General features: G+C 42.8%; 3 protein-coding genes across 4 annotated transcripts; 2 read left to right on the forward strand and 1 right to left on the reverse strand.

Annotated features, from left to right (window-relative positions):
- Positions 1-506: 506 nt before the first annotated feature.
- On the forward strand, positions 507-9293 carry mat2aa (methionine adenosyltransferase 2Aa). The gene is made up of 9 exons (XM_083670577.1): positions 507-719; positions 2740-2817; positions 4477-4599; positions 4715-4827; positions 4953-5096; positions 5245-5463; positions 5870-6052; positions 7248-7381; positions 7556-9293. Exons 1-9 carry the CDS (start codon positions 629-631, stop codon positions 7656-7658), a joined length of 1188 nt encoding a protein of 395 aa, XP_083526703.1. The 5' UTR covers positions 507-628; the 3' UTR covers positions 7659-9293.
- A 522-nt stretch (positions 9294-9815) lies between these two features.
- sftpba (surfactant protein Ba) lies at positions 9816-16329 on the reverse strand. 2 transcript variants are annotated; one of them, XM_083670584.1, is made up of 12 exons: positions 16188-16329; positions 14373-14431; positions 13692-13766; positions 12633-12758; positions 12279-12398; positions 12088-12168; positions 11687-11873; positions 11279-11421; positions 11105-11185; positions 10840-10950; positions 10668-10737; positions 9816-10514 (listed from the first exon to the last, which is right to left on the reverse strand). In XM_083670584.1, exons 2-11 carry the CDS (start codon positions 14400-14402, stop codon positions 10702-10704), a joined length of 990 nt encoding a protein of 329 aa, XP_083526710.1. In that variant the 5' UTR covers positions 14403-14431; positions 16188-16329; the 3' UTR covers positions 9816-10514; positions 10668-10701. The 2 variants fall into 2 exon arrangements, with proteins under 2 accessions (XP_083526710.1, XP_083526709.1); XM_083670583.1 differs by lacking the exon at positions 16188-16329 and adding an exon at positions 14747-14858.
- A 3356-nt stretch (positions 16330-19685) lies between these two features.
- Positions 19686-27260, forward strand: mpx (myeloid-specific peroxidase). Its single transcript, XM_083670559.1, has 16 exons — positions 19686-19704; positions 20013-20084; positions 20492-20579; positions 21519-21694; positions 22027-22159; positions 22454-22583; positions 22720-22926; positions 23280-23646; positions 23805-23965; positions 24134-24392; positions 24621-24791; positions 25020-25257; positions 25388-25602; positions 25996-26057; positions 26329-26382; positions 26691-27260. The coding sequence occupies exons 2-16, from the start codon at positions 20015-20017 to the stop codon at positions 26712-26714; spliced, it is 2355 nt and encodes a 784-aa protein (XP_083526685.1). The 5' UTR covers positions 19686-19704; positions 20013-20014; the 3' UTR covers positions 26715-27260.
- Positions 27261-27922: the final 662 nt, after the last annotated feature.

Consider the following 27922-nt stretch of genomic DNA (forward strand, 5'->3'; position numbering starts at 1 on the left):
TACATTACAAAACACAGTGTTAACACAGCACAATGGTGATCCTGTTGTACATGGGCTTAAGGGTAAGGGTTAGGGTTAAGGCTAGGGTTTAGGTTAGGTTAGGAAGGAATCCTACTTTTCGGTACTTTCCCTTTTGGTGGGGTACAGAAAAACAGTTGATGCATTGTCCGTCATTTCAGCTCTCCAGAGTCTTCCTGAAGTATGCCATGGTAGTGGTGGGGTGGAGTTAGGGTTAGGGTTTGGCCATTTTGTTTACATTATGTTTACATTCTGCAGTTTATGCCCAGTGCACACCACCGCGTAGGTGCCCACTACTAGATGTCATTAATCAACTAGTGGCAAAGTAGTAAAACGGAATCCACCCCTGTGCTTTAACTACGCTATGGTTACGCCCAGCCACTGCCATTGGCTGAATAGACAGGACACGGGGGCGCGCTTGAGTGACAACGAGGAGGATAAATATCATCACCACCACCGGCTTGGTTTGTGAACACTGTACCGGGCAAAGAAAACAGGACCAAGAAGCCGTCCCTTGATGCAATTGTTCTTTTTTCTTGGGCATTATACTTCTTAGAACAGAACAACAACTTTCTAATCCACAGCACCGTTGACTTTAACATTCATTAAAATGAACGGGCAATTGAACGGTTTCCACAACTCGCTCATTGACGAAGACTGCTTTCTGTTCACCTCTGAGTCTGTTGGGGAAGGGCACCCCGGTGAGTTTGCTATGTATTCGCCGATAGTATTCAGATGTTTGATTCTGCTAACCTGCGAATTAAGTAGCTAGTTGGTTCTTGTTTAGCAAGCTGTCTTTATTATAGTATCACAAGGTCATTGCGTAGAAACCGTAGAGAAAATGCTTGCAACCGGACCATACTATTACTCATGTGTCTGTGATTGTTTTGTGCCACACACTACTAAACTTGTCAGCAGGCGTTGCCGCAGGGAGTTACTTACCGTGTTATACATTTGCTGGTATTACAGCTGGCTAGTCAACACTGGCCAGAGACCAACAACATTTTGGTCGTTTTCTCGCCTTGTATTATGACCGGTGAACACGCGCCAGGCCACGCGTGGTGCCTGCGCCACGGCACGGAGTTTGCTAATGCTAGCTAATCCAGAAAGTAGGCCACTAAATCACTCATCTGAATGGTCGAGATTCCACATTTGGTGTGTGGTGATCACGTGAAATAAAAGGCCGTACGGAGTGGTTTGTGTATACATTCGTATTTGTTATTTATTCCCACATTTGGCTGCAGCTGAACAATTTTCCGGTGTTGCATCAGTGAACGGCGAGCTCGTGCACGTGATACATGTGATGGCGCTCCTCCAGACTCTGTGCGCGGGCCGAGTAGGTTCTGTTGTTATCCGGTCACCGGGTTAATCAACTACGCTGGCCACAAGCTGTTGGTGAACGTATTGAGTATTAAAAGTAGCTCACAATCATGACCTATTGTGTTGGTTTGCTGTAGGTATTCCAAGTTGATTATGGCAGGTAATATACCACTCTGGATGACGGTATAGCTGTTTGTTTAGTTTAGGTTGCTGTCACCAAGAGTTGAGCTGACTTGTGTGGGAAACTTATTCTCAGCGTAAAACTGGAGGCCCGTGACGGGTGTAGCAAAGGAGCGTGGGTGTACCCCCAACAGGCAAACTAGTCTTGGTCTAGCCAAGTGGCCCTGCAACAGCCCACAATTGCAGGTTTAAGAGCAATGCTCGCTCCCTCCACATATGGGGGAGGGGGCGACTCCATTGCAGCTGATTATCTAGGCTTACCTCTGTCCTATATATAGGTCTTCTCCAGGGGCTGCCGTTCAGCTGTGGGCATGCTCTCAGCTTGTTCATGCACCTGTTGGCACAGTCAGGCCACAACCAGACCAACACTCGGCCAAGGATGCAGGGCATATAACAATATAGTTAGTTATGCTGCCATAGGTCCTAATTGTCTTATTTCTTTAGTTGATAAAGATCCAACATCCATTCAATTGAAGTCAATATTATGCTAGTGTTTTACAGTAGTGGTATGCTTAAGACTTACATTCTCAAAGACACTGCTCCAGAGTGTGTTAGTGTATGTATAAGGTGTCTCTTTAGTGCAGGTCTGTAACTATGACTGGTCACCCCACTCCGTGAGGCATGAGCGAATGTACTGCAGTTAGGAATGTGGCCACTCGAGAACCTTGCAGCTGCTGTCACTTCTATACTTGCCTAGTGTCACTAAGTCATTTAAATGGAGTGTCTGACGGCGCACCAATCGAAAGGTGCTAATGGGAGGTGAATTTCACCAGTGACACGCAGGTTTTTACAGATGAATAGAGGAGTGCTTTAAACTAGAGTTTTTCAAAATAGATAATTGAATGCACACTGTTCATCTGCGAATGCTGGCATCAAACTTCATCAGCTAACTACATGTTTGCGTTTTGTGCAATGCGGGCACATCAGTTAGTAAACAATAGCATGGGCGGAGGAGGAGGGCCATCACGTGCAAATTCAGGTGGAGCATACAGCAAAACATTTTGAGTGGTGTGAACATGCTTACATCTGCCGACAGCACTTTTTACATCCTGCGCCCCCCCAGAATGTAAATCTATAGTTAGTTCCTGCCAAAGGCTGCTGACTTGTGTAACTACTTTGGGCAATAATAAGTGTTTGCTCCTGGGGACGATGGGTCTGGAGAGTGTGGAGTGATTGTTATGAAGTTTCACTACAATAACACTCGCTTGTCTTGTTTGGCAGATAAGATTTGTGACCAGATCAGTGATGCTGTGCTCGATGCTCATCTCAAGCAGGACCCTGATGCCAAAGTGGCATGTGGTAAGGATCAAGTTCCACTTTTCCTCACTTTCTGGTGTGTTTAAAATGCCTAGTTTCTGGATGGTTGCCCTCGCCTTGCACACCTACTGTTAAACTCTTGCTTTTCAAGTCTTGTTTATTTGTCATTACATTGTATACAAGGCAACGAAATGCATAAGGAAGAGCAGCTCTACAACATCAGTCATCACTAAAAAGTAACAAGGATAATAGATCAAATAGAAACAGTAACAATAATAAAACAGTAAAAATAATAAATGCAGAGGTCTGTCAGTTCAACAGTCTAATAGCCTACGGGTAGAAGGTATTACGAAACCTCTTGGTCCGGGACTGGATGCTTCTGTACTGTTTGCCAGATTGAAGCAGAGAGCCAAGCATCTTTCCAATAGAAGTCATCCAGACCTCTTCAAGGAGTTCGAATCATGACAGGTCAGCGAATAGGTCTGATGGCTAAGGATATGAAAATAAGAATTTCCATGTTCTGTTATTTAATAGGACATTCTTTCACTTTGTCTGATGTTGTTTTTTTGGTTGCCGTGGTATTGTTTAAGAATGAAAATCGTGACGCATAAGCTGGTATCGAAGTCAAAATGCTCCCCGTAACAGTACAGGGAGCTTATGGCCCGTGATGGACTGGGCCATTTTCACCGTTCTCTGCAGGGCTTTACAGTCGTGTGCAGCTGCCATGCCAGGTGATGATGCAGCCAGACAGGACGCTCTCAATGGTGCACCTCTGAAAGTTTGTGAGGATCTAGGGGGACATGCCGAATTTTCTCAGCCGCCTGAGGAAAAGATTCAAGATTCAAAGTGTTTATTATCATATGCACAGTAGAAAACACGTTTCCCTGTACAATGAAATTCTTGCTTTGCTGTCTGCAGAATGCCAACCAATGAAAATGTACAATACTAAAAAATATACAATATATACTAAACAAAATGTACAAGATAACAAAATTTAAGGCAGCATGTGATAATAAAAAAGCAACAATAATAATAATAAAACTGTGCAAATGTAAACAGTGCAATTATGCATGTGCAAACTGAAAATGACAGTCGGGTTCAGTTATATGAGGTAGTCAATGATTATACAGGTGCTGACATACAGAGTCAGAGTGGAGGAGGTGGCGCACCCAACCATCACCACCAGGATCCAGTTGCATAGGGAAGTGTTGAGACCTTGGTCCTTGAGCTTGGAGGGGACTATGGTGTTCAATGCTGAGCTATAGTCAATAAAGTATTCTCGCATAGGTGCCCTTCTTGTCCAGGTGAGAGCAGTGTTTAGGGAGAGGACAATGGCGTCATCAATGGATCTGTTGGGACGAAATGCAATTGGAGGGGATCTAGTGTTGCAGGTAGAGAGGAATTTATATGGGATTTAACTAACCTCTTGAAGCACTTCATTATGACTGACGTGAGAACCACAGGGCGATAGTCATTAAGACATGTAGCCTTGGTCTTCTTTGGAACCGGAATGATGGTGGTCAAGTTGAAGCAGGTGGAGATTACTCATCCGGAACACCTAATGTCCTCATTTCATTCCCCACTCACTTTTTTTTCCACTGGTCCTCTTCCTCTCCCTGTTTCCACCCTTCCTCATTGTAAAGATCACTCTGTCCCATGTCTCCCTCTTACACACGGGTCTCTCTGTCTCCCTCTTTTCAGAGACTGTGGCTAAGACTGGGATGATCCTGCTGGCCGGGGAGGTCACCTCTAGGGCCTCCGTCGACTACCAGAAGGTCGTCAGGGACACCATCAAGCACATTGGCTATGACGACTCCTCCAAAGGTATCTTGGTGACGCAGCATGTTTTGTTCACTTTCAGTAAACAAGTTGTTACAACTGTCAAAGTGGAATCGCATGATTAGCTGAGGCTTTACTGCATTCCTTTCCTCTCCCACAGGATTTGACTACAAAACCTGCAATGTGTTGGTAGCTCTGGAGCAGCAGTCCCCTGACATCGCTCAGGGTGTTCATCTGGACCGCAAAGAGGAGGACGTGGGGGCTGGTGACCAGGTCAGAGACCTCCTCAGTATTTTTTTCTTCTCTTTTTTTTTTTTTGTGTACAACGATGTTTGTGTGGCGTTGTCTTTAAATTGGGATATGGCGCTTGATTGTGTTTATTGGTTTGTCTGTCACAGGGTCTGATGTTTGGTTATGCTACCGATGAGACTGAGGAGAGCATGCCCCTCACCATCGTCCTCGCCCACAAGCTCAATGCCAAGATGGCTGAACTGCGCCGCAATGGAACCCTGCCTTGGCTCAGACCAGATTCCAAAACACAGGTCGGGTTCAGCATTGCAGCCTTTGGCCATACACACTTGCACTGCTACATTCACATACCACACAATTAGATATTGTTGATTCTGATTCAAACGAACGACATGCCCAGCGTCAGTGTGCTTGAGATTTCATACCTCTTCCATTCTCCAGGTGACAGTTCAGTACAGGCAGGATCGTGGTGCCATGCTCCCGATGAGAGTGCACACCATCGTGGTGTCTGTGCAGCATGACGAGTTCATCTGCCTGGATGAGATGCGTGACTCTCTGAAGGAGAAGGTGGTGAAAGCTGTGGTGCCCAGCGTTTACCTGGATGATGACACCATCTACCACCTGCAGCCCAGTGGCCGCTTCGTCATCGGAGGACCCCAGGTTAGAGCGCAGCCCCAAAGGTCCCCACCACCTCAAGAGATTCCCTCAGGGCTTTTTTACATACTCTGTAAACGTCCTTAAAGGAGAATTATATGTAAAATTTGCATTTGTTAATTCATTTATAACAGTTTGTCAACATGCACTCCTATCCCCTTAAGCTAGACACTCAGACAGCAGCGAATTAGGGCAGCCTAATCATTTTTTTAATGAATGAACATGCATGTCCCCCAGGACCCAAGTTTAGGAATGATGCCGTCAACCACTTCTGTGATCATGAAGGTTTTTGGCTCTTTCTGGAAAAACATGACCATCGAAATTGTATCAGAGAGGTGTAAGATAATGTTATAGACCAATATTTCCAAGGCTGTCCTTGCTTCTTGGCTTACTCCCCCTCTCTCCCTCACAGGGTGACGCTGGCCTGACTGGGCGAAAGATCATTGTGGACACCTATGGAGGGTGGGGTGCCCATGGTGGAGGGGCATTCTCTGGGAAGGACTACACTAAGGTGGACCGCTCTGCTGCCTATGCGGCCCGCTGGGTGGCCAAGTCCCTGGTGAAGGCTGAGCTTTGTAAGCGCGTACTGGTCCAGGTGAGGAAGCAGTCATCTCCTTTTTACTTTTCAAAATAAAGCAACAGATAGCATAATACAGGGTGCCCGGTTCCTTAAAATCTTAATTGTCTTAACTTAATTTCCCTAAATGTTAGGCCTTATGTCTTAAGTTGTCTTAAATACAGTTTTCAAATTGGGAGATGGCTACGTTTTGTTTGCAGAGAGGTGCAGCGATACGTTAGTTATTTGGAGTGCAGTCAATTAGCAAAGTTGCTAACTAAAAGGATATTGACTGTACAAGAGAGCCATTGGGCATAAGGAGTTTCAGTTTCATTCAGATATTATTTACAAATACTTTTTTCACCAGGTAACATGACTAGCTATCCATTAGTTTACAAGTTCTATCTTTGTCACAAGCTGTTATAGAATATACCATGGCAGGTTCATTGACATTTGTGAGGAAAGGGAATGTACCACTATCCTAAAGTTCGTCTTGGGGAGTGGGAGGTCTGGAATAAACTATTATTGGAAATAGCAGGGATTGGCAACAGTGTGCAAGAGTTATTTGAGCAGTATATTTTCACATTGCATTCGTGTACGTTTTTGTGAATGAAATGTAACTAATATAATTAAGTGGATGATCAGACTGGGCCACAACATGTCACATTGAACAGCAAATCACTGTGTTGTGCACTGAAATTCCCATTTGGCATAGCCTAGAACAAGTAACTGTGCACATAAATTAAGTAAATGTTGCTCTATTTATCAATGGAAATCATTTCAGGAAATTATTCACACATGGATTAATACCTTTAGTGTATTGCCTAGTCTTAATAAAACAGCTAATGAATCAGCAATAAGAGCATCTTTTTGGCACTGTTTCTGAATCCTGTGCTTTTTTGTATATAAAAAAAGGTGTGTTTTTCCTTTCACTACAGAGAAAATGTATTTATGGGAGACAAATTTATATTGGTGAATTTTGTTTTGAATAAATTGGTATCAGACCCAAAAATCCAGTATTGGTTGGGCTCTACTTTTTTGCCTTTTATTTTTGTTGCAATTTTTGGTATTACATTTAATTCCAAATGGCATTAAAAAGTCATTCACTTCCTGAAACCTGCAGATACCCTGGAATAATAATTACCAAGCATTTGTTTACCACATATGTTAATGGTATCGGAGCATGTGATTTGTTTTTTCATGTTTGTTGATAAGAAATGACTGTGCCCCCCAGGTCGCCTATGCCATTGGAGTTGCACACCCCCTTTCCATCTCCATCTTTCATTATGGAACTTCCCAGAAGAGCGAGAGGGAGCTGCTGGACATTGTGAAGAAGAACTTTGACCTCCGTCCTGGTGTTATTGTCAGGTATAGTGTGGGGCCATGTGGCAACATCTGGCAACAACGTTTGAAATGCTGTGATGAGGGTCTGTCTGCATATAGCTCGCTCATTCATTGAATCAACTTGTGATGGAATAATGTAGGTTATGTCATTTGTTGGAACCCATTTCGAGACCCTGGTTGTGCTCTTGTGTGTTTCAGGGAGCTTGACCTGAAAAAGCCCATCTACCAGCGGACCGCTGCTTATGGCCACTTTGGACGGGAGGCCTTCCCCTGGGAGGTCCCCAAAAAGCTGAAATACTAAACCTCCATCCCTCCCACCCGGGGCTGTAGGTGTACTACAGATAAACCTACCAGCCCTGGGAAGGGACAGAAATCCCCAATTCCCTCCCACCTCATCTCCAGACACCTGTGCCCTTGCTTCCATCCATCTGCGAATGCTTGCACAATCCTTAATTATTTTTTCTTTGTCTTTCTTTCTGTCTTTCACTCCCCCCAGTTCTGTGGTTGTGGTTGAGACCTCCGCAGAACTGTTCTTTCTCTTGTGCTCTCTCTCCCCCTTTCCAAACGCCCCCACCCAATGTTTCTCTGTTTTGAGAAATACGTGATGGCACAATTGGGGTTGAAGATTGTTTTGAGTCGCCATGCTTGATGGGATGTAAACCTAGTCCCTTTAAACCATTTTGATTGAGAGTTGAAATATTTGACTAACAAAAACTGAATGGTTTAATAGAATGACACAACTGAATTACCTTAACCACATCCCTGCAGACTATGTTTTCTGACGTGTTACAGAGAAGTCAGAAGCTGCTAATGGTTTCTTGTGGTTCTGCAGGGCTGTAAATCTCCTCTATTACATCCTTTGTCAAATGAAGATTCCATGTGAAGGTTCCAAGTGTTGCTCAGTTTGTCCTGCTTTGATAGACCAAGGTAAAGACAAGGCACTCCCTCTTCTCAGGCAGTGACTGAGGGTGTGGCTACAGAGAAACCCGGCTTCAGTCACTCCTGAGCAGGGGATGTCTTTACCCAACTTAAACCCAATACTTGAAAACAAACTGAAATATTTCATTTTGGCTGCCTTCAGGGACCTGATTTATATAGGTACTTATAAGCATGGTAGGGCAACTTGAAGATAGATAGCGCCACCCTGTGGTTTCTGGAGTGTTATACAGAAAAACTTTGGGTTCTGCCACAGGGTTGCGCTATAAACATGCTGTAAGCATTCTCCTGCATTATTTATGTTTGAGTGACAAGATTTGCTGAGATGACTGACCTCCCAGGAGTTCTTTTTAAATAATTATTTTACTCCTCTTATAGGCCCATAGATGGAAGCAAAAGTCTGGCTGGTGTTGTACAGAGAAACCGGCCTAGTTTACATGCTCTCTCGTGGGCCTGGGAGGATTATTGTTCCTTTTATTTTCTCTACGTTGTTTTAAATCAGTGGTGGGTCTGTCAGTCTGGTTACTGAAAGTGTAAAAGTGCCTTTTCTAATGTCGTCGTCGTCGTCCCCCCCCCATTCCCTGCCTACACCTGCTTCCATCCCTATTCCCTCACCGCAGTTAAACAGTATGTGCCCCCACTTCATACTCGTACACCCCTGTCCAAAAGTTCAATTTCTGAAGGACTTGAAATGCTGTCCCACATGTGAAGTATTTGAATTAAAAGTCTACCCTGCGATGATGTTGTTGATGTTATTGAGGCCTCTTGCAATTGAGATTGAGATCTGTGTTTTTAGTGCTTAACTAGAAGTTCTTGTGATGTAATATTTTGTGTGAAAGCTTTCCAAATGGTAACATCTTATGAGCTGAAGTCCATGTGAGAGGGCATGAAGTGATCATTTTTTTCTTCAGATGTTTGATCTTCCATGTAGCTGTGACCTGTCTCTGGCTTTATACTGGGCAGTTTTTCTTGCTCCTACAGTCTTATCAGTCATTATTTACTGTTACCATGGTGACGAGGGGCGTGTACCTCTGACCCCACCAGTAAGCAGAAATACTTCAATTTTCAGACAGTGAATTTCACAAATCTCTTTGGGACAGGATATCCTCCTTTTTGAATTTTTTTCTGTTCAGATAATTAAGAAGAGAACAGTACGTATTAGATGATGAGAAGATAAGCCTCTGTCACACTGCATAGACAGCCATCAGTAGATACAGGCACTTGTATTTCAGCGCTAGGAAAGTCACCATCATGTCAGTTGATGACAGCTGAAATTCTGAATGACGATACATCAGCTGTTCAACTGACTGATGGGAACTACTGGTGACCTTTGAGCGCCTCTATTTCCTAATAGCTTTTTGTGCAGTGATGGACACATAGCTGCTGTGATATACTGCTCCCAGGGAACATGATAGCTGCTCACTAACATCCAACTGTCCCATGAGTTATTGGTTTGACACTGCTGGATCATAACTGCTTCGGTCCATTTACAGAGTAACAAATAAACTGGGAAACTGAGAAATGCATAGAACAAACATGTTTTAAATTTTGTAATTAGAACAAACATGTTGAGAAGCAGAGTATGTTCCATCACAGGCTACATCCACATGTCTACCAAGCCACTGTCTCCTTGAGGATTTCACATTTACAAAAAAAAAAAAAATCACAATGGTTTATTTTGTTTATATGCATAGAATATACTTGGTTGATTATTAAGCTTTTTATCACAAACAATTGGGATAATATCTGTCAGTAAGATGCGTGAAAAAATATCTCCATGCTTGTGATTTTGTATGCAGATCGAAACATTACATTAAATGCAACCATACTGTACACAGCTTACAAGGTAAAAGAAAATTCACTTTTCATATTGAACTTTAGTCTTGAATCGTTGGTTTTCTTCATCCCCCCATTAGCTCGGTATTATACCACTACCTCTATAAGCCACAGTGCTGCTAGTTTCAGGGTATGCCTTATCATACTTTCTTTTGAATGTATCCCACAGGAATGCATTGGTTTGCTCTGTAAAGTTCATAATGTGTCAGTTATGTGCCACATATAAAAGCACACAAGAGTAGTAGCACAATATCAAGTCTGGCAGAATAATCAGTGAAATGTCATGTATGCAAGAAGAATGATCAGATAGAGATATTGACATTCACATTGTTGAATGCCGGGGGGTTATCCATGGTAGAACACGCCTCTGTCTCAAAGGCTCAGACTGTGAAAAGAGAGAATGGTTGCACAACATATATATTTAATAACCCAGCGTTCAGAGTAAGACAGACAGACAGTGATCTAATAGCTAAGCCTCCCCCTCCCATCTACCCAGACACACAACTCAATTATACAGGATGCTCTGAAGTCTACTCACCAAGTTGTAAGCAGGTTGCCAGGCAAAGGGTAATTTACTTCCAAGCGAATTTCTGGCAGAATGACACAGTCTGTATACAAGACAAATTGGACGTAAGCAATGAGTTCCATACCTTTTAATCATCTGATGAAATTGAAGCACTATTCCATATTGATGTGTTCATTGGCCTTACCCCACATTCTAGGGCAGTCTTGAGGTCTCTGCACCTGTAGCTGCTGCCGAGAGTGCAGGGGTCCCCACCTGGTGCTCCTGCATCTCTCTCTCTCCCACACAAGCCCACTGTCTGAGAATCCAGTAACTAAAGTTACTCTCAGAGACCAGTGACAGGACATGATCACACACACCCCATATATAAAGAAAATAAGAGAACCTGCTGATTCTATTGGACGTTGTGTGGTTTGACTATGTATTTGAGAGAGTCGTAAGCATTCACGTACCCCACACACATCAAGGGCAGGCTCTTGTTTACCCAGGAGCTCCCTGAGCTGGTGCCCGTAGCGCTGGGTGAAGCTTTCACACTGAAATGAGAGGAATAAGGGATTAGATTAGGCCCACAGCCCCCTGGGGAGGATAAGGCTGTAGGGGAGGCGGGGACCCAGGAGGATGCTGACCTTGTAGAGGGCGTTAGGGTGGAGTTTGCAGACAGAGCCCAGGAAGGAGGAGGTCTGGAGCTCTGTGGTGTTGGAGCCCAGTTGGAGACGAGTCAGAACCGCCAGGGTCAGGCAGGAATCACAGTCAGAGATAGGAGCTTTCACTGCCAGAGAGAGAGAAAGAGAGGGTTGGGGGGGGGAGAAGTCAGATAGGTAGGAGATAGAGAGTGGAGGGGATGAGGTGGTTATTACACTGATTATTATTATTATTATTATTATTATTATTAATAATAATAATAATAATAATAATAATAATAATAATAATATTACCTAAAAGAGGGGGGGAATTATGTCAGATTTGGACTGATTCCTTATTGGACAAGAAGGTTCCCTCCCTGGCACAGTGTGGGTTGGTGTATGGTAACTCACTCAGGACAGGCGTCTCCTCCCGGCCCTCACAGATGTGCATGACGGTGCAGATGGCCTGAGGAGTGGCGTAGCCCAGGAGCATGTCCAGTAGCAGCTTCCCGTACTTCTCTATCAGGCCCTCACACTGGTCTCTGACAGAAGAGGGCAAAATGCTACACACATGCCCCAGCACATGAACTATGGTGTCCTGCGAGGTTAGGGAGATACAGGAGGAAAGACAAAGAGTGTGTGAGAGTGAGTGTGAGTGTGTGTGTGTGTGTGTATGTGTGTGTGTGTGTGTGTGTGTGTGTGTGTGTGTGTGTGTGTGTGTGTGTGTGTGTGCGTGTGCGCGTGTGTGAGTGCATGCATGTGTGTGTGTGTGTGTGCTTGTGTCTGTGCGTGCCTGTATGTGTTTGTCTTACCTCAGTCCTCTCTTTGGGCAGCAGGCTCTCCAGAGTCTTGATAAGATAAATGCAAAAGGTACAGTGTGGCGTGGCCTGCACCTGGGAGACAGACAGAAACGGTAGGGGGAGCGAGGGAGGACAAAAGAGATAGTCATACAAAGTAGAAGTCTGAGGAAAAGTAGAGTCATCTCTTTTATTCACTGTCTCACCTCTGGAATGGTCATGGCTGCCTTCAGACCCTCTTGTATGTAACTAATCAGTAGTCTCTGCTGCTTGCTGTCAGACTGGGAGCCACACAGTCCCAACATATGACAGACCTGACCAGGTTTCTGTGGTAGAGGAGAAAGATTCAATGGAGACTTCTACTGTATGTTGACAATGATTGACTCAATAATTCATCTGTTCATGTTTCTTCAATGGCCTATCATTTACTGTGATCTACACCCAAGAGTACAAACAACATGTTTTCTTCCAAACCTCCAACTTTAATCAATGACTTAGTGATCTATGTGGAGAAACACATCAAACAGCGAGTGAACCCCCGCGACCCCACCGACACTTACGACGACACTGGTCAAGAAGGTCATGACTAGAGGGAAGTATTTCTCGATTTGATCATGGCAGAGTTTGGGAATGTCAGGGCCAGGAAGCTGATCACACAGTTTCTCCAGAGTGCTCTTCATCTTGTTCTGGAGAGGAAGAAGATGTGGCGGAGTGGAGGGCGTTAGTTGAAATAATTTTAGGGATGCATTGACATCATTTATCATTTATCATTTATCATCATTTAATTTTATTGTTCTATTTTGTAATTTTGTAAATGTGTAAATTTGTTATTGCTATTTTGTTAATATTTTGCAATGTTTTTGTCAATATTTGCTATTGTTTTTTATGTCCCATGCACCAACCTCACCAAGTTAATTTCCTGTATGTGCAAATATACTTGGCCAAATAAAAGAATTATTGATTCTGATTCTGATCTGATTCTGATTCAAGTGCGTATTTGTTCTGACGCATACAATACAATTTCACCATTTTGCCTTCTCACTAGTTTGGTGTAGATGTGCTACTGTACAGATCAAATCAAATCAAATCAAATTTAATTTGTCACGTACATCGCATACAGCCATAATTGATATCGTGAAATGCTTTGGAATCTGGCTCCTCGATCAACAACAATCAACAAATCAACAATACAATAGAATCTAATAATAATAAACAGTTAAAGACGTAGTGCTACTACCGGGTTGGAGACATCCAGATTAAAACACATGTTACCTTCAGAGGAAAGGGGAACTTAGAGGTCAGAAATACAGTATGAACAACCTCTGAAGTTTCTCTTCACCTTTTACACAAGATAGAAAATGGGAAGTGGATAGATGTAGAACTCAAGGTTGTCAACAGGCAGCGGTGAGGGTGACTAAAAACAGATTAACCTTTTCAGGAACCAACATTTTTTATTCATTAAATAATCAGTGAGTTGAAGGACTCCAGACTGGAACTCAACCCTACTGTACACACAGGTGTTCAATCAAATTAGTGCATGGTCATAGGTGTTCACGTCCTGGGTGCGTGTGCCTTTGGAATGTATGGTTCTGGGGTGCATGTTGGAATGATGTGCTCACCTGTAGGTCTGTGTTGGAGAGCAGGTCAACAAGGAGTTCAAATATTTGTGTACAGTCCTGGCAGCAATCCCCAGTCTGGACAGAAGAAGCAAGGAAAGGATATGAATGCAGTGCTGTGGTGTAGAAAGTGTAAGTCAGTGAATGTATATGATCGTCTTCCCGTCAGAAAAAGGAAGAAATACATTTGCATGCAGTTGTATTTAGTGCTAGCACAAGGAAAGCAGAAGTTACATTTTTGATAGAAATACAGTATGTGGTTTGTATGGCTATGGGGATTAGAGATGTAGAGCTTCCTCATTCTGTGTTTAAAATAGTGATCTTGAAACTCATCTGTGCTCTCAGGTGTCAACTTCTGAAATAAACATTTTGGTGACACCTTGTAAATATTCTACACAGGTTTTGAGTAAAAAAACATTTCTTCCAAGGATTTCCATCATTAATTTTTAAGAAAATAATAAATAAAAACACTTTATGAAGATTCATATAGAGCAAGTGGACGCTGGTGGAGGGAGACATCGAACAACATGCTCATTCTAATGCATGGAATGCCTAAAATGCTATGGACCATGGACCATGCGACGGACCTTGACATTGGTATGGCTACTGGACATGAATAAATTGATATTATGTGGGGGTTGTTTGGAGGGAGGTCAATGTTTGAGAAGAACAATTAGCACTTACTGCCCTCATGTTGTCCCAAGTGTTTGCCATACCCTCCACATCGACACCTCTCGCCAGAGCTGTAGAAAGATGGAAAGATGAATACTCAGATGATGTTTTCTGTTATCAAAATACTTTTCCATTGAAAACTTGCTTCCATTTATGGTTCTAATGTTGTATCGAAACATGCTCAATTACATGGAAAATGTGGGTGTATATCAATAATACAATATTTATGTTGACTTGAAAAACCCACCATATTATATTTATAAAGGCAATTGTGTTCAAAGCAAAATCAATAGCCTTTTCTCATATTTTTCACACAAATAAAATCTTACATCAAAATGGTTCATGAAAAATTTGTCATAACCCAAAATGTTATGACAATGTCTTACCTGAGCTCTGGTAAGCAATGAAGACAATGAATGCAAGCTTGAAAAAAGCCATCATGAGCCAATGTGTCAGAGACTTTACTTAGAGGATGAATACCCGGCTCTCTAGGTAAGGCTTAATGTGCAGACAAGTCGCACAACGTATTTTTGACAGTGGCCACCAAGAAAGCCCTAGCCAATCAGAGCTTGACAGAAAACCACAGGCCAAGTGTTAAAAGCTATTTCTGTTTAATTCAGTTTTCAGGAACCGAGTTATTTAAAAAAAAATAGAGATCTATACTCACTAGTAAATGTTGAACTGGATGCTTGACATTTTCGTGCATGGTTAATCATTTGTTATAGATGTCTCCTGAGAGCATCTTTGTAGTTATTTTAGGGTACAGTATATGACAATTGTGTGAACCTCTCACTGAGCATCCTATCATATCCAATCAATGTAATGAGAAATGTACACGTTGTTTGAGCTTTTATGCCTTATAACATTTGTAATTGACACTGCCAATAAACGTGTGACGTGAGAAGGTTTAAGAGCTATTTCAGTCCATCTAACAGCAGTATGTTATCATACTGTTCAGTGATACAGTGTGATTGTTAATAATCCCTGGGTAGCTATTTGTTTCATCGTGAGGGTGAAGAGGTGAACAAGAGAAGAACTGGACGGAATAGGGATAAATAACTGTACATTTATTCCCTATAGTTGGTCACATGACCTACTGACACAAGTTAACGTTTCGTTATATCTGACTCAAAAAGATATAATATGATTAATGATGATTGATAATGATTTGTTCACCCCTGCGTGACAGACATACCTGAGTCTAGGCTACAGACCAGAATCACAATATGCTTTTGCCGTGCGAGAGTTGCAAGAAATCGTGAAGTTTACCATGCTCTATGATGCAATACCTTAGCCCGATGATTATCAGTTACCAACTATTAGTGTACAGTAGTAGATGCAATACCATAAGTCTGGTGACTATCAACACCAACAAATAACATTCAATTGAATGATTGTGAAAACCTGGTCAGAACTATGCTGTGCCGTTGGGCGCAGCAGAACCGTTGGGCAGAAAATACAAATAAATACATTTTATACATATAATTATATATCTTTTCATGTCCTCCAATTAGGGGAGGGTTGGGGCAGGGGGTAAAAGGGACAAGAAATGACGCGAGCAATGTTATCGGAAAGGCATGGCATTTACAAACAGTGTTATCAACAGGCGAGGCGCGATATGGTCAGGACGTCCACCATGCATGTTCAACTGTAAATAGGTGCTCCGGGCTGAAAGCATTCACAATAGAAGACCAAATAGCACTGTCATTGTATCAGCCACATTTTAACCTCGTTGAGATTCGTCCGGAAAGCCTGGGGAAACTACAAAGGGGTGGAAACCCTTTGGAAATTAGTGACGCTTCGCGACACGTCAAACCAATCAAATACCTTGCTTAGGCAGCGCTCCAAAACAATCGGAATTGTTTTTTTTCCTTCAGGTTATCTTCCATTTTCTTCAATGTTGCAAACTAGCAGAAGCAACAACTATCTGCAAAGTTTGGTACCCAAACACACCCAATCACGTCATGTCTCCTGTCTCCAAAATACTCTACAAGGGTGTTGTCCTGTGAGGGCCAAGTATTGCCCTCTGCAGATCTGCTCCCTCTGGTGATCAATCTAGGTATTACACCAGGAAAACTAGTGGTCAATTATAGTTCCAGTCACTAGTCATAAACAATTGATATGCAGTCATGAATGTCCAATGGTATTGATGATATCTAGGCTTTCAGCCACTAACTATTTAGTTTACCTGTTCATTGTAACATTTTTTTATTGTGGTCTTATTGAAGGCAAAGGGAGTTTGAAGGGTATACAATATTATGTGTGTTGGCTAGTTTACAATATGTCTCAAATGATGTCTAATATTCTGATATTCATGAACGTCTTGATTCATATTTTCTATAAACATACATTGTCTGTTATCCTCCAGAGATAGCAGAATATGATACTATTAATGGTATCACGTTCAGGGACTTTTCACTGGGATTCACCAGTCCTTTTGCACCAACAATGACATATTGAAAACTAACAATAGCATGTGAAAAAAACCAATAGCATTTGAAAACAAAACACTCATTCAACATAGACCTGTACCACTCCTACAACAAACGTAGGCCAACCATAATTTCTGCGGAATGACGTTGGTCCAGAACAAAGCCAAAGGAATTCCTTCCAGTCATACTGTGTCTGTACCTGTATCTTTATGAACAGTGTGGCCTTGACCCTCAGTGTAGCTCTTAATGAATTGTGGATAGGACTATAAAGCAATTGTGTATCAGTAAGCAGTGTGATGTGTCTTGTTCAGTTTTACAACCAATAGTAATAATAATAGTAATATGGCTTGATCTCAACTGTACTTATTTCCAAGATCCATTTGAGTTTGTGTTGAATTTATAAAATGAGGGACACTTCCTCAATTAATGCATACAGTATACTGCTTTTCCTTATTGTGTGGGGGAAAATCCTAAAATTAAGTATCGGTATGCTGTGAGCAACAATGGACAGTAATTTAATATAAATAAAAGAAAGAGGGGACATAAAAGTAGGCATGGTCAAGAAAAAATACCAATATGTTATGTAATAGAATTTTATGTTGACTACGAGTAATCACTGATTAATCTATTTCCAGTGTTTTATTGTAGCAACCAACCCGTTTAAGATGGAGGGATCATCCCAGGGGCTATCAAACTATAGTAGTTTGCAGGACACCCTTAGATGATGCCTCATAGACAACATTGTGGCAATTTTTTGCTGTGTCAAGGTGTTCGCCAATGATAAACCAAGTCTTGCTAAATTCTCCGAGTCAACTTGCAACGCATGTTAGCGGCTAAATTGCGGTAACTTCCTCCAAATAGAAGTTTCAGCTGCTTTAGTATAACCCACTGCCCTGGTATGTATCCCACTTGCAACGAAGATAAGGGCATGAGATAAGTTAAACCGAGTATTTCGCAGTGTTTGCTCAATTTTAAAATATGTAGCTCCTATCGGCCCGTTCGTACACCTTGAATTCCCAAGTCTAATTTGTTTCACAAGTTAGCGGGACATACCCCTCAGCCATTACCAGAAAGTGGTACTTTGCAAATGAGATTAAACCTTCATCATTGCTGCACAGGTGCATCCAATTACACCTGAGTTAGACCCTGACATATTTTCGTTGCAAGTGGGTTTAGTCTTAAACTATCCAGGCAACACTGCCGTGGTAATAAACCAATTAATTTTCGAACCCTAACCCTAACACACGTTCATTGCAAGTGGCCCCATTTCAGTTGTTCTTTTTGTGGCGAACTACTAGTCCTGACTGGTGAAACACTTTCTGAATGTTTTAATGTATTTTCATCATTTTCATCATTTATATCTTTGTTTGTGGATGTGTAAATAAAACGTCTTAAGATATCAAATCCAACGATGGCACACATGATGACTCAGTAAAGGGAATCTGCTTTATTTCATTTACATGGTTTATTTCAAATAAAAGAGACAAAAACCCACAAGCAGCTTGTCCCCATCAGCCCCCCCCCCCACCTGGGACTTTTCTTTTCCTTTTCCTCATTGCGCAAATCACATTACACGGAATGATATACTTTATAGTCATATACAAGGAAATTCTTGGTGCAAATGCATTCCACCCTCCTTAAGATCCATGAATATGAACATTATCAATAAAGTGTCACCCTGACTGATACAAGAATAAATAATGGACATTTTCTAATAAACTCATTTGATCTGTGTGACTTTTTATCTCAAGTTATGATAAGAGAAATTCACCTTGGTCTTTTTTCAGCTCAGTAACTTCCCCCTGGGTGTTGTTTTCCCAAGCTCAACAGTATCAGTGTGGTAACAATGTATTGCAAGGGCATGACAACATACATGCAACAGCAGAAAGACAAATTTCAACAGAGACTATAGCTAGTGCACAAGGTCTATTCTGCATGTACTACAACTGTGCATGTATTGAACTATAACCAATATTGACAGAGGTTTCAAATGAACAGTATCATATAATTCAGCTTGTATACCACAAAGACCACCATACAATTAACAAAACCCCAAAAAGTGTTCCAAAGTAATGATTAACTGTATCAAACAAGGCCTAACTGTCAGGAGAAGGAAGAAGGAACTGCTATTTTTGATTTGTGATGTTTGTAACAGGTATCACATGCCTGAAAGCTGTACAATTTCCTGAATAATCATAATATTACAATAATGTGTGTCAATATTGAGGGGATCTCAATACACAGACCAACAATTCCTCTATACCTGCATAAAAATTATGTAGTTACTCTAGTAGCAACAACATTGTATTAACATGTTACTCAGTGCATTAGTAATGACTATGTATAGCACAGTAATGGAGTGCATGTTATACAATGGTGTTACCAGAGTAATTACTCTCTACAACTGTCAGCCTTGCACATCTTGCACATGTAAAGTGTTATAGAAACAGCTGACCACTCTGACTCAATGACAATGACAAGAAAGTGTAAACCTTTGCCATGCCAAATGCCATGCCAAAAATAAAAAATAAACTGCAAATTAACAAATATTTTCCCAGCTGCGCAAATGACAAAAAGGACATGGGCGCGGCCAGTTATTACATCAGAGATAATAAATAAATAATCATCACGATAAGGCAATATAGTTTAGCAATATACTACAACTGGGCATGTATTAAACTATAACCAATATCAATTTATGTTTCAAATGAACAGTAAAAAAGTGAAACAAAAAAAAGTAAAAAATAATCAATGATTAATTGTAGGGAGAAGGAAGAAGGAACTACTGTAGTTACTGTCACACACCCAACCAGAGAAAACAAGTGGGGGCGAGGCCTTGCATTGACTATAAATTAGCACCTACTGTGAGAGAATACAGTACATTTTCATCCTAGCAGTCCTGAAAGACACAGGTAAGAAGACTCTTTATTCTGTTTTGCAGTCTTGTTTCAGTATTCTCTAGTAAGCAAAACAATATATATGTTTTATCCATATTCTGACATTCAAATTAATTTATGAATTAAAATGTTATAAATATTATGCATTGGTACAGATGGTGCTGTGAGAAAAGTTGTGTGTCGATATTTATAGGAATTTCAATTTGATCACAAACATTTAATTGTTGTTCCTGTGGAGGGAAACAGCTTAGACCCAAGATAAACACATTCTTCATGCATAACATAACGTATGCCCTCTGATCCCCTCTCTGTTTGTTTTTCAGAGATGAACTTATGTCTGTCACTCCTCCTGGCTACGGGGTTGCACCTGACGCTCAGCCTCCCAGCCCCAACAGGTGAGGGAAACTACACAACCGTGCTTGTGAGAGTTAGGACAAAATGTGGTACATGTGCTTGTCAAAAAAATGTTTTACAATGCCTTTTGCTAGTAAACGTTGTTACTTTGACTGGTTATGACGCAATTGTAACATTTGTAAAAGCTCCTCTGACTCGTGCAATACAGAATCACAAGGAAAAGACCCAAGTGAAATATTTTGTCATGCACTTTTCTTTCACACTGTTACAGTGAGTGACTGAGATAACGTATTGTCTTGTGTGGTTTTTGGGTGGGAGACTCCAAATACATTTTTTTTTACAAGACAAGAATAGCAAGTTTATCAAGCTCATTCACTCAAATTACACATCTAGGACACTTGGAAATAGGATATACGTATGTTAACGTGTTGCTTATGTTGGTCTGTAGGGGAAAGTTTGGGCAGTTCTTTCATTAAAAGTGCAGTGGAAGAGGCCAAGAGAATCGTAGATGAAGCCTACAAGTATTCCCGAGAAAAGTGAGTGAAAAAAAAGAAAAATACATTTTCCTTCTTCTAGCATTGTGCCTGCCTATGGCCCCTGGTCCGAGCATTGATTACTTTATCTTATGATGACTGATGGATAGATGATTCAAATTTAAACAAATGTATTTGTTGTAAGTCGCTTTGGATAAAGGTGTCTGCTAAATGCCATAAATGTAAATGTAAATGTAAACTTGACAGTTGACAACAGCTATGACCCCTCTAGTCCTTTTTCCTTCTCTTCACTATTTCATTAACATTGTTGAAGGACTCCTCGGGGTGGTCAATAATTAAACAATCTCATACGATTTGCTGAGTATATATGATGTTTATGGATCAAACAGGCCCGGAAAAACTTTTGACAAGATCTTTTCCCTGTGCATTACTTTTTGTAGTTAGATTTACGTCAGAATGTGCCAGAATTGGTTCTCCTTATCAAATTCATCATATTTACCACCTTGGTGTAAGATTTCAATTGACCAGTTCATCCATATTTGGCCATACTTCCTGGTGACGACCTCACATTCATAAAACAACACATAAAAAGCAACAACTTGGTTCTATCGGGGAGTGCAAGATTAATTATTTCCATGATAAGAGACAAAGATCAATTTTCCAAGCAAACTATGGTCCATTACTGCGGCTATTGTGACCTATTACAAATCATTATTAGCGTGTGGCCTATTGCTCAGAATCACCACGACCGCGCTTCTATGTCCAGGCCTTTATTTCTAATTCAATGGCTGCGAGGGCACCAAACTTTTAAGATGACCTATGACCTCTGTAGCCCGACCCTTCAATGTTCATACTTCAAACCTAATACTACCGTGCAAACCAGTTAATCTGTGAAATCCTTTTTTATTATCGTTCCTTTGGTATTCAACAGCAGAAGCTTGTTTCGCTCCATAACTGTGCGTGTGTTTCCTCATGCCTCAGGAGCATGGCCAGAGTGCGTAGGCAGGACGCTAAGCCCTCAGACATCCTGCGTCTCTTGAAACAGCCTGCCAGGGACACACGCAATGCCGTGCGAGCTGCAGACTACTTGGAGAACACCCTGAGACTTATACATGACAAAGTCCACCGTATTCACAAACGCTCGCTCAACGCAACAGGTCAGACACACACACACACACACACACGCACAGACACACACACACACACACACACATAGACACACATGCACACACAGACTGACTCACAGTGTAGACTAGTGTATGCTATTTTACAGTATGTTGGAGCCTAAGTAGCTAACAACTGTTTAATTCCAAACTTCAGATCCAGACTGCATCACTGCTGTTGAGCACCATTTATTCAATGCAATTCACACACAGTTCAGTCTCATTTACTCTACATATTCACCCTATAAATACTGTATAGACACACACTCATATTTGGGACACATTCTTGGATGTCCTGCTGATCCCCCTTTTTGTTTGTTTCTCAGACCTGCTCACTAAAGAGGAGATTGAGACCATCGTCAGGGTAACCGGCTGTGAGGCTCGAACCCGGCTTCCATCGTGCGTCACCACACCTAACCTTAACAAGTTTCGCACGATCACCAGCGTCTGCAACAACCTGTAAGAGCAATCGGCTACACAACAATAACACCATTGTTTACCTAATTATCACCCACTGCATGGTAATTAAAAGCCATTATATTGGTTAACATCTGCAGGTTTGACAGTATAACAGCCATTTTGAGAGCCTTGAGCAGAGTGACTGTTAGGTGTAAAACATAAAGAGAAGTACAGTGCAATGTTTCTGAGGTCTGGCAATGGAGAACAGAGGCCGCAGGCAATGTGAACATTTCCTGAATTTCTCAAGTGAAGTTGCTAAATGTTTATTGGTTTGTATTTTATGCTTGTTTTAAGGAAGGACCCTCTTCGTGGAGCCTCAAACACGCCCTTCGTTCGCTGGCTGGCTGCTAAGTATGACGATGGGGTCTCTGAGCCCATAGGCTGGGACAGAACAAGGACTTTCAACAACTTCGTGCTCCCACTGGTATATGATGACCATAAATACAGTTGGAATGACTGCAGTTCTGTCACCGCAAGTCATATAAAGTTTGATATGAAAAAGTAACATCGTACCATCCCTCTCCCTCTGTCCACCTCCCCTCCCCTCCCCCTGTGTCCAGGTAAGACAAGTCTCTAACCGTATCTTGCGCGCGACAGATGCGGGCGTGGTCAACGATACAGAGTTCTCCCACTTTGTGACCCTCTTTGGCCAGTGGAACGACCATGACCTGACCTTCACGCCCTTCTCCCCCAGCATCCGCTCCTTCAGCAACGGCCTGGACTGTGATGAGAGCTGCGAGCGCTCCGAGCCCTGCTTCCCCATCCCGGTCAGTCACCCCCCCCGCCCCTCCCCTCAACTCCCCCCCTCACACCTCAACTCTTCTCCTCACACCCCAACACCCCTCCTCACACCCCAACTCCCCTCCTCACACCCCAACACCCCCCCTTACACCCCAACACCCCAACTCCCCTCCTCACACCCCAACTCCCCCCCTTACACTCCGACACCCCCCCTCACACCCCAACTCCCCTCCTCACACCCCAACTCCCCTCCTCACACCCCAACTCCAACACTTACAGCTAGAGAGAGGCCCCTCCTGTAAACATCAAGCACTTTCTCAGTCCATGGATATGGCTGTTAACCTCTAAACCCCTCTCTGTCTTATTCCGCCACAACCAGATTCCTCGCGGGGATCCACGCTTTCCCAGTGGGCCAGACGAATGCATCCCGGTCTTCAGATCAGCGCCTGTCTGCGGTACAGGAAACTCCGCTTTCCTGTTTGGAGGTGAGCCCAACCGGAGGGAGCAGATCAACGCTCTGACGGCCTTCCTGGACCTGAGCCAGGTGTACGGCTCTGAAGACAAGCTGGCACTCGAACTCCGGAACCTCACTGACGACGGAGGTCTGATGCGCGTCAACAAGATGTTCAGGGACAACGGGCGTGAGCTGCTGCCCTTCACCAGCGCGACGAAGCCCAACATGTGTGCTACGCGCCAGAGGGTCACAAACGACACCAATGCCAAGGAGGTTCCATGCTTCATCGCAGGTTAGCCTCAACTGTCTGTCTGTCTGAGAAGTAAACGGAGCAAGAGAGTGATTTGTTGACCTAATTTTTCATGTTTAACAGGTGACTGAATGCAGACTGGCTTTGCATTGGTTGTGCCAGTCACTGGTTGGCCTCATCTCTACGTCTCTGTCCTCTAGGTGATACCCGTGTGGATGAGAATATAGCCCTGACGTCTATTCATACACTGTTCTTGCGAGAGCACAACCGCTTGGCCCGTGCTCTGCGCCAACTCAACCCACAATGGGACAGTGAGACACTCTACCAGGAGGCCCGCAAGATCATGGGCGCCTACACCCAGGTACCACAAACACACACTCACACTCACTCACACACTTACTTTCATCTCTCACACACCCTTTCCTGCTCCCCCTCTAAATCTACATTTTGACACTCTCGTATTGATGCTTGATACCTTCCCCATCAATGATGTACACACCTACATATAGTCTACTCTCCCCCCCCCTAGGTGTTTGTGTTCCGGGACTATCTACCACACATTGTGGGTGATGTCGCAATCAGACAACAGCTAGGAAAATACCCTGGTTACAATAAGAATATCGATCCCAGCATTGCCAACGTGTTTGCTACGGCAGCGTATCGCTTCGCCCACCTGGCCATCCAGCCTCGCCTGTTCCGCCTGGATGAAAACTGCAGGGAAAACAGAAGGTTTCCCAGCGTCCCCCTCTTTAAGGCCTTCTTCACCCCCTGGAGAATCATATTTGAGGGTGAGTGGTGGGTCATTGGGATGCCTTGTGAAGTATCTGCCAGGTGGGGTAATGTTTTTTTCCCATAAGGATAAACATTTTCTCTCTCTCTCTCTCTCTCTCTCTCTCCCTCTCTCTCTCTCTCTCTCTCTCTCTCTCTCTCTCTCTCTCTCTCTCTCTCTCTTTACTCTCTCTTTCCCCCTCCCTCTGTCCTCTCTTTCTCCTCCTCTCTGTCCCCCCCCCCTCCAGGTGGTATTGACCCTCTGATCCGGGGTCTGATTCGCCGGCCAGCCAAGCTGAACACTCAGGACAACATGTTGGTGACGGCCCTGAGAGACAGACTCTTTGAGTTTGTCATGGAAATGGCACTAGACCTGGGCTCCCTCAACATGCAGCGTGGACGTGACCATGGCATTCCTGGTACACAGCTCCCTTATCCCATACTCGGCCTAAAACCATCAAACATACAAGACAGTCTGTGCATACATGGCTGATACCTGACACATCCTTCTACCCATCTACACACCTGCCTGTTTGAAACAACTCTGACATCTAAACCCTTGAACAATGCCTAAGTTCCATCATTCTCATTTCTTTCTCTGTACTTCATTTCTATTCACCTCACTCAGACTTCTGTTTCCACCCTAGGCTACAACGCGTGGCGCAAGTTCTGTGGGCTCTCAGAGGTTAGGAACCAGAATCAGCTGGCGCAGGTTCTGAACAACCCAACCCTGGCCAGAAACCTGCTGCAGCTCTACGGCACGGCGGACAACATTGACGTGTGGCTAGGGGGCGTGGCTGAGCCCTTCGTAAGGGGGGGCCGCGTGGGGCCTCTCTTCTCTTGTCTCATTGCCACCCAATTCCAAAGGATCCGCCTGGGAGACAGGTACGGGTGCGTGCATGCGTGCATGCGTGCGTGCGTGCGTGTGTGTGTGCATGTGTGCTTATCTATGTGATTGTCAGTTTGTGTATGTATGTGAATCTCATGTTTTTACTTTGATATCTCTACTCCCCAGACTGTGGTATGAGAACCCAGGTGTCTTTACACCCCAACAGATGGCTGCCCTAAAAACTGCCTCTCTGAACCGGATCATCTGTGACAACACTGGCCTCACCAGTGTTCCGCGTGACCCCTTTAGCATCACCTCTTCTGGGACTATGCTCATCAACTGCTCCAGTGTCCAGAAATTAGACCTCAGAGCCTGGAGAGAGACAACCACCTCAAAGTGTGGTGAGTGGCCACTGGAAGAGGCACCTCTCTCTATGAGAATGCCTACACACACACACACACACACACACAGACACACACACACACACACACACACACACACACACACACACACACAGACACACACACACAAACACACACACACACACACACACACACACACACACACACTATCATATCCTCAATCTCACTGGGAAATTCTGCGTTTACAATTACATCAAGTAATATAACAAGTTATATGAACTATGGAATTGGTACCATGCCTTTGAAATTAATAACAGGTATGTCTTGCATCAGAGAAATCTCAATGAAACAAATAGGGTAATAACTTTTATGAGATAAATGAATGTATGTGTGCTTCTACCATTGCATAATATGTGGCTTCTGATCTTACAGGCTCGGGTGAGGCCTGCGGTGATGGCAACGAGGATGATGATGGCAAATCATTGAAAAATGAGGTCAGATATATTTTTTATGACATAAGTGCCTGCACAATTGCACAAAAACACAAACTTACAAAATCACACAGTTTGTCCAATACCACGGTGGTCAAATCAAGCTAGTGCCTCAATTTTCTGGGTGGAATGGCTCTTTGCTACCATCTCAGTTTTGATACATTTCATTGTTCCTTTATTTCTTTTGTCCATTTGATGAATAAACCCCATTCTAAAAACCGATCCAATAGTGTAAGGGTTGATGTTAAACTGTCCTTCTCCTCTAAACATTCAGATAGTGGACCAATTCCAAGACCTGTCAGACCCCAGAGACCCCCTGGACAATGAGGTAATCAGTGAACATTGAATATCAGTTAATGATTCTATCTTTATTTGCGTAGTGCTTCACAAAGTGTGAACTCTAAGGCTGAACCCCCTAAAAAGTACAATGACAAGCAAAAATTCCCTCGGTGGGAGGAAACCTTGAGAGGAACCACACATCCTTTTCTGGTTGGCGGGGTAGAAGGTCTTGGCCAATACTTTACACTACTACTAGCATGGTGTAGTAGTCGTAAATACTAGTCTTAAACCAGTTCTACATTGAGTGAGTATTTAACCCATTACATCATCCACTTCTCCTGTGTTCCTCCTCTTCAGGTCCTGCAGGGCCCTGTGGTTTGAGAGGCCCACCAGGACAGCAAGGACCCAGCAGCAATGCCAGACAGCAGCTCTCCGCTTTCTCTGTCCAGCTGGGCAACTTTAAACCCTCCCTAAACAACAAAGTCATAGTTTTCCGACTTGCCTCATATTTGCTGAACAGAGGTTTGTAGTGCAGTCTCATCTGAAAATTGGTGATGCAAATTGTGTTTTTTACTTCAAACTCTTGAGGCAATTAATTTCTCTGTTGTCCGGGAATTTACCAGTATTACCAGTATGTGGAATTGTCATTTATCAGACATTTATTGATTCTTTTGATTTAAAATTCTGTGCACCTCCTGAATTTGTTTTAAATGTTTTGTACTGCACATAGGCCTATTGTACACCTTATTCACAAGTGCTTTTTATGTCTTGTTTTGCACATCGCTGCACATATAAATGTGTTATATTGCATTATGCATTGCATTAAAAAAAAAAGCTTAAAAATGTGTTTGTTTATTACACATCACCCTTGTGAAAGAGGTCTTTCAATCTCTAAAATGTATTTAAAAATAAAGCAATGGCTCTCATCTATTCTACGAGGGTTTGGGATTGTGAGGTTAATACAGCACACATAACTGCCTTGAGATGTCTCTATCCAAGAGCAAGCAGCATATGCATCACTGAATAGTTGAAATTGGACCGATTGTTGTTGGAAAACCACAGACTTATTGGAAAACAGACCCAAAGTAAAAAGCAACCTTAAAGCCTCAAGTAATTACATTTTGGGAATGTTGGTGAAGAGCATAAATTAATTATTGTTCATCAATATCAATCATCTTTATATAACCCTAAACAATTATGTTGAGGTAGCTATTAATTGAAAATAAATCTGACATATGGCTCATATGTGGCTTAAGGTTTGGTGTAGTTCAGTAGGGGTTTATTTTCCTTTTTTTCACGGTGTGCCAAGTTCCTTTCCCATGTCAGTCCAGTCGGTGGCGATAATGCACCATTAAATTGGAAGAAGAAGAAGAAGAAACGATCACATACATCAAACGCATGCGCGGTTGGTGTGTTTTGTTTCTGCTGTAGCTTAGCTTACATGTGCCGGTAGTGCAGGAAGCGAAGTTCAACAAGCAACGAACCAATGCTTGATTATTCCTCTCAGTTTGTCTCATTGTTGGGCTAAAAAAACAATGAAAGGGAAGAGCAAAGCGAAAGAAAAGAGCCTATCTGGCCGGACTGGCCTT

Source organism: Argentina silus (genome assembly GCF_951799395.1).
Source record: "Argentina silus genome assembly, chromosome: 5".
NCBI classification, from domain to species: Eukaryota; Metazoa; Chordata; class Actinopteri; order Argentiniformes; family Argentinidae; genus Argentina; species Argentina silus.